At 35.3% G+C, this 7,137-nt stretch overlaps 2 protein-coding genes across 2 annotated transcripts; one reads left to right on the top strand and one right to left on the bottom strand.

The window, feature by feature from the left end:
- Window positions 1-590: 590 nt before the first annotated feature.
- On the top strand, window positions 591-1,647 carry LOC105184478 (40S ribosomal protein S23). The gene is made up of 3 exons (XM_011143302.3): window positions 591-836; window positions 1,098-1,257; window positions 1,354-1,647. Exons 1-3 carry the CDS (start codon window positions 833-835, stop codon window positions 1,619-1,621), a joined length of 432 nt encoding a protein of 143 aa, XP_011141604.1. The 5' UTR covers window positions 591-832; the 3' UTR covers window positions 1,622-1,647.
- A 577-nt stretch (window positions 1,648-2,224) lies between these two features.
- LOC105184477 (40S ribosomal protein S23) lies at window positions 2,225-3,348 on the bottom strand. Its single transcript, XM_011143301.3, has 3 exons — window positions 3,150-3,348; window positions 2,622-2,781; window positions 2,225-2,551 (listed from the first exon to the last, which is right to left on the bottom strand). Exons 1-3 carry the CDS (start codon window positions 3,151-3,153, stop codon window positions 2,284-2,286), a joined length of 432 nt encoding a protein of 143 aa, XP_011141603.1. The 5' UTR covers window positions 3,154-3,348; the 3' UTR covers window positions 2,225-2,283.
- Window positions 3,349-7,137: the final 3,789 nt, after the last annotated feature.

Below are 7,137 nucleotides of genomic sequence, written 5' to 3'. Positions count from 1 at the left end.
TCGCTATCATTATTTTTACCAAAGCGAGATTACAGCTCGTTGAATCGCTCATTTTTCATAGCAGAGTAAACGACGCCTGACTCGCCGTTGAGTAGGATTACTTGGAAAATAAAACTCCTTTGATCGGTTTCATTATTGAGTCATATCACGATTTTAATTCATTTCATTTAATTCAATACATTCGGCGTAAAATTTAAATCCGTTATTTATTGTTAGGACAAGATTTAAAAATCTGTACATAAATTTGTAATTATTATTATATAAATTATATGTTTACAACAGGAAAAAAAAGCTTTGCTACTTAAACTTAAAAATATAATATCTTTATTAATCATAAAATTTAGCCAAGTATTAAGCCACAAAAGATCGATCACCATAAAATTTTGATTTGAATTATAATTTACCGGCCTCTGTAAAATTTAATCGAGATTAAACTAAAGGTATTTTGTAAATTTTTAAAGTTGCAATCAAAATAGTCTTTGTCAAATTACGTAAACTGGCGTTATTCTCCAACTTTGTCTATTGTCGTGACAAGTTATCTTCGTTTAAGCTTTCTCCAGTAAAAGTCACGTTGGACAAAGATCAAATATCCATAGCGTGAGCCATTTGGGTGCGTTCAGCGAAAAAAACCGCTCAATGAGCGATTAGTGGCTATTGGTCCTTACTGTTAGATCCTTACATTCAGACCAATAACGTTGACGAATTATTCAACAGTTGTTCAACCGTTGAATGTCGTGAACCCATTCTTTTCCAAAGAAGTGTGTTCTTCCGCTTTTCTTCCGTAGAGCATTTAACTCAATTTTTTCGACATTTGTGAAGCAATTCAAATAATATGGGTATGTTACAATGGTGTACAATTACCTTTTTATTTTTTGCCAAAATAACATAATTTTTTGGGGATTTTTAAAAAATATATTTTATTCAATATTCACACCACCACACGTGTGCTCCACTTGTAGGTTATAATCACATATTTTTAACTGATTATTAAAATGAAAGAAAAATTTCCGAAATATTTTACAAATTCACGATCAGTCACCAATTTTTACAATTATGCACATGTATAATCTAATTATTTGCTATTTTTATATCGTAAGGTAAGCCTAGGGGTCTTCGCACTGCTCGCAAGCACGTCAATCACAGACGCGAACAGCGATGGAACGATAAGGATTACAAAAAGGCACATTTAGGAACCAGATGGAAGGCCAATCCCTTCGGTGGTGCCTCTCATGCAAAAGGCATCGTCTTGGAAAAAGTGTATGTGTTAATACAGTCATCTAACAATATAGCAGAAATTGTGTTTGCTTTAGAGTCATGTGATCCACTGATATTTTTGTTTTTTCATTCATATAGAGGAGTAGAAGCTAAACAACCAAATTCAGCTATTCGCAAGTGTGTCAGGGTGCAATTAATAAAAAATGGGAAGAAGATCACTGCTTTTGTACCAAGAGACGGCTGTCTTAATAACATCGAGGAGAACGATGAAGTTTTGGTAGCGGGTTTTGGCCGTAAAGGACACGCCGTTGGTGATATACCAGGAGTACGATTTAAGGTTGTAAAAGTAGCAAACGTATCCTTGTTGGCACTCTATAAAGAGAAAAAGGAGAGGCCCAGGTCTTAAATCGTGAAATTCTGATATATTTATATTTTTATATATAATTATTAAGAATTAAATATAAAAAGAATTAAAATGTATAATAGTTTAATTCTAATAATCATTAGAAAGTACTTTTAAGTAATTCCTATAAAATTCCCTACTATATTTCCTTAATCTGTCGGAGAATTTGTCTTGATTATCTGCATTCATTTATAAATTTCTAATGAATCCCAAACGAATGTAAACGACAATCTAATTAATATAAATAATTTCATCTGAATATTTTATATATTAAGTATATGCCAATTTACTAATTAAACTATAGTTGTTTTCATTTTACATATTAAAATTGTAGTGAAAAATGCTAATTTGTGATTCAAGTCTCAGTCAAAGAGCTGATTTTGCTATTTAAACTTTTGAGCCTTTTAAAGGATTTATATTTTGAAGTTTTATATATTTTCTAGAGAAGTGTATTCATAACAATCTTGATACTAAGAAAACATAGGAATATCAAAATAAGTTAATCCTTGTAATAAAATGCACATAGTGAGTTTCATAATAATATAAAATTCAAGGCTTAATAATTATTAGGATATTTTTTCTTTATAAAATTAAAGTACAATTATATATATTTATAAACTGCGTATATATTTTTAATTATATATACATAGCTGAGAATTAATCACTTAGGACCTAGGTCTCTCTTTCTTCTCTTTATAAAGAGCAAGTAGAGATACATTTGCAACTTTGACCACTTTAAAACGCACTCCCGGAATGTCACCAACAGCATGACCTTTGCGGCCAAAACCTGCCACCAAAACTTCATCATTTTCTTCGATGTTATTGAGGCAACCATCCCTTGGTACAAACGCAGTTATCTTCTTGCCATTTTTAATCAACTGGACTCTAACGCATTTGCGGATAGCAGAGTTTGGTTGTTTAGCTTCTACTCCTCTGTATAAGTAGAAAAGAAAACATTAAACAACATGACTCTAAAACCAGAAGCAATCACATTATTACATACACTTTTTCTAAAACTATTCCTTTGGCGTGGGAAGCACCACCGAAAGGATTGGCCTTCCATCTTGTCCCCAAATGCGCTTTCTTGTAGTCCTTGTCGTTCCACCGTTGATCGCGTCGATGGTTGACATGTTTACGTGCAGTACGAAGACCTCTGGGTTTGCCTTATAATACAGAAATAACCGAGTGTCAGGTGAAATTAGGTTACGTATAAACATTTGAATATATTATGTATTTCGTTGAATAGAATACGACTTTATTATACACGAATAAATTTTGTATTAATAAACAAAAGTAAATAGATAATTTCAGGTGGTACATAATATTCAACATTAATACGCTCGGTGATTTAATTGTACGCGATAAGTAGCTTCGTAGATGCTACAATGATGGAAAGCTTTTTTCATTATATTCGTATTTGTAAATGATCAATGTAACGAGAAGGCTTTTCAAAGAAACGAAGAAAACAAGTATATATTATTTTTATGAATATTTTATAAACGCGATAGTTGTGGACGTGTTTGCGCTATACCCATTTTGTCCAAATGGGCACACAAGCTTGAAAGATGGTGAACAACTTGCTCCGAGCTCCGATAGCTGACAGCAAATGGCCGAGAAAGCCACGCACGCGTAGTGAGCAAGTTGTCTCGCGTTTAGTGCATTCGGTACTAAGGCGGCATCGACGAAATGCTATAAAGACAGGTGCGTATCTATTCGACACAGCACGATTGGACACAAAAGGTGTTTACGATAAATCGAGTTCGAGTTAGTTCCACTAGGATTGAAAGGTATGATAGGCACGACCATCTACTATCTTTATGATTTATAACAACTCAATGCTGTCCGATAAATCGAGTAGAGTAGAATAGGCTAACTTAGCAGTGTTCGTGCGAGACAATCAACAATATTTTATCAGATAATAAAGTTTTGTAAAATATTAAATAATTATATTAAAAAACAATAAGTTGTTAAATTTTAGAAAAATGATAAATATTTATTTGTAGTAATTATAAAACTATATATTTGTAGAATATTCGAAATAGGAAATTCAATTATTCTAATCTATTTATGAATATTCTTTTCACATTATCTATTTTTACAGAACAAAAGTTCTCTTTTTAAAATATAAGATATATATGTATTGTTGATGACATATAAAATATTGTTGATTGTCTCGCACGAACACTGCTAAGTTAGCCTACTCTACTCTACTCGATTTATCGAACGGAGCATTGTCATAAATCATGAAAATAATAGATGGTCGTGCCTATCATACCTTTCAGTCCTAACGGAACTAACTCGAACTCGATTTATCGTAAACACCAAAAGTAAATTGGTCTGTTCCTTTTAGCTGCACTACTGAACTGGTGCAATAAGTTAAAGTGAGAAAAAATATAGTTGTCTCATTCTAACTTATTGCACTGGTTCCGCAGTGTAGCTGAAAAGAACAGACCAATTGATTGGTTGGATTTACTAATTCACTAGATAATACTTTGCATCGGTTGATTATGTGCAATCGTGCTGTGTCGAATTGGGTGCTTCTCTATAAAGACTATTGGCCTAATGGAGGATTCACACTGCATCCGATGTCCGACGAATGGAGAATTGAATTCTCCATTGGAAAGCTGTTCTCCTATTGGATGTCGGGCATCGTACGTCGGACATCGGACGCAGTGTGAATCCTCCATTACGGGATTTACATCCGTATTCATATGGTCTGTTCTTTTTTAGCTGCACTGCGGAAATAGTGCAATAAGTTAGAATGAGACAACTATATTTTTTCTTACTTTAACTTATTGCACTAGTTCAGTAGTGCAGCTAAAAAGAACAGACCAATAGTCAGGCTTTATATTTAAGGCTTCCTTAAATTTATCTTCAGATGGTCTGTAGCCAATAAAATAATTTGCAGCATCTAAAGATGGATACAAGGAGGCCTCAAATATAAGGCCTGACTATGAATACGGGTATTAGAGTACCAGAGAAATTTTGCTGTGCACTAGCGTCCTCTTAGAAATATCGTGGCCAAAATATGAAACATAGCTCGAAATATTATATATAATATTATATAATAATATTATATATAATAATATATATAATAATATTATAGTTCGAAGTGGAATCGGCTTTTCCCATGTTGTAGTCGGAATTAAGTGAGACGAGAGGAACGAGTGGAATCAATGGCCGCGTTCAGCAGAAAAAGCTGCTTATTAAGCGCTTAGTGATTATTATCTATGATTAGAGTATTCTTTTAGATCTTTAACAAATCTAGGGGAATCAACCAATCAGGAATGATAATTACTAAGCGTTTAGTAAGCAGCTTTTTCTGCTGAACGCGGCCATTGGGTGCGTTCGGCGGAGAAAACCGCTCAGTGAACGATAAGTGACTATTGGTCCTTACTGTTAGATCCTTACATTCATACCAATAACGTTGAATTACTCAACAGTTGCGCAACTGTTGAGTGTCGTGAACGCATTCAATAATTTCGAACAATCTCAGTGCAAGGAAAATTACTAGACTTATATACACAACCTAACTTAACGAAATTGAAGATTGAAAGACGTTGTCATATTCAATAAGAAGAGGAAGAAGAAGATTGAAAGGAGTATTTTGTTCGCCTTCGTGGCGGTTAGATGTGCTTCCTGTAACTACGCATATTTTAATAGAAATTTCTTATTTAATACATATATCAATCGATCAGTGTAAATTATCACATTGAAGCACTTATAAGTCATGAAATATTAATAATATTGCACTATTAAAACAAGATAAAATTTAATTTCTAATAACAATTTTCATAAAATACATGCAATAAAAAAAACACGGATTTTGAACTCTGTATTTTTCGCTAAGGTCAATATTCATAAATAAATATTCATTGTTCGATCTCATATTTAAAATTGTCTTAAGTTCATCCTCAGATACTGTACGGATCTTTGTATTGGCTACAAATGAAAATGATCTTAACACGATTTCAAATATAATATCCAACTATGAATAGTCGGAGATTAAAGTCTTCCAACTTTTCTCCGTTGATACCTCCGCTTCTACTGGGAGTAGAGAGTCGTCAATGTAGTCGAAAATGTAGGGTTTTGAGAGGACTTTAATTTGGTACCAGAACCAGGCCTGTATCTCTAACCGTTTAGGAGATATCGAAGGTTAAAGTTTTCCAGCCTTTCTCCGTCGATATCCAGCCTTCCTCCATCGATATCTCCGCTTCTACTGGGAGTAAAGAGTCGTCCATGTAGTCGAAAATGTAGGGTTTTGAGAGGACTTTAATTTGGTGTCAGAACCAGGCCTGTATCTCTAACCGTTTAGGAGATATCGAAGGTTAAAGTTTTCCAACCCTCCTTCGTTGATATCTCCGCTTCTACTGGGAATAGAGAGTCGTCCATGTAGTCGAAACTGTAGAGTCTTGAGAGGACTTTAATTTGGTACCAGAGCCAGGCCTGTATCTCTAACCGTTTAGGAGATATCGAAGGTTAAAATTTTCCAACCTTTCTCCGTCGATATCCAGCCTTCATCCGTTGATATCTCCGCTTCTATTGGGAGTAGAGAGTCGTCCATGTAGTCCAAAATGTAGGGTTTTGAAAGGGCTTTAATTTGGCACCTGTCCGAAGCCTGTATCTCTAACCGTTTAGGAGATATCGAAGGTTAAAGTTTTCCAGCCTTTCTCCGTCGATATCCAGCCTTCATCCGTCGATATCTCCGCTTCTACTGGGAGTAGAGAGTCGTCCATGTAGTCCAAAATGTAGGGTTTTGAAAGGGCTTTAATTTGGTACCTGTCCGAAGCCTGTATCTCTAACCGTTTAGGAGATATCGAAGGTTAAAGTTTTCCAACCTTTCTCCGTCGATATCTCCGCTTCTACTGGGAGTAGAGAGTCGTCCATGTAGTGCAAAATGTAGGGTTTTGAAAGGGCTTTAATTTGGTACCTGTCCGAAGCCTGTATCTCTAACCGTTTAGAAGATATCGAAGGTTAAAGTTTTCCAACCTTTCTCCGTCGATATCCAGTTTCATCCGTCATATCTCCGCTTCTACTGGAGTAGGAGTCGTCCATGTAGTCCAAAATGTAGGGTTTTGAAAGGGCTTTAATTTGGTACCTGTCCGAAGCCTGTATCTCTAACCGTTTAGGAGATATCGAAGGTTAAAGTTTTCCAACCTTTCTCCGTCGATATCTCCGCTTCTACTGGGAGTAGAGAGTCGTCCATGTAGTGCAAAATGTAGGGTTTTGAAAGGGCTTTAATTTGGTACCTGTCCGAAGCCTGTATCTCTAACCGTTTAGGAGATATCGAAGGTTAAAGTTTTCCAAACTTTCTCCGTCGATATCCATCCTTCATCCGTCGATATCTCCGCTTCTACTGGGAGTAGAGGGTCGTCCATGTAGTCCAAAATGTAGGGTTTTGAAAGGGCTTTAATTTGGTACCTGTCCGAAGCCTGTATCTCTAACCGTTTAGGAGATATCGAAGGTTAAAGTTTTCCAACCTTTCTCCGTCGATATGTCCGCTTCTACTGGGAGTAGAG

This window comes from Harpegnathos saltator, unplaced genomic scaffold, assembly GCF_003227715.2.
Source record: "Harpegnathos saltator strain DR-91 unplaced genomic scaffold, Hsal_v8.6 scaffold26, whole genome shotgun sequence".
NCBI lineage: Eukaryota > Metazoa > Arthropoda > Insecta > Hymenoptera > Formicidae > Harpegnathos > Harpegnathos saltator.
This window is presented reverse-complemented; position numbering and strand designations above follow the sequence as displayed.

Excerpts from the sequence above, each read along its gene's own strand:
- LOC105184478 (XM_011143302.3), top strand. Across the intron at positions 1,258-1,353 it reads GGCATCGTCTTGGAAAAAGT|AGGAGTAGAAGCTAAACAAC; the intron begins GTATGTGTTAAT and ends TCATTCATATAG.
- LOC105184477 (XM_011143301.3), bottom strand. Across the intron at positions 2,552-2,621 it reads GGAATAGTTTTAGAAAAAGT|AGGAGTAGAAGCTAAACAAC; the intron begins GTATGTAATAAT and ends CTACTTATACAG.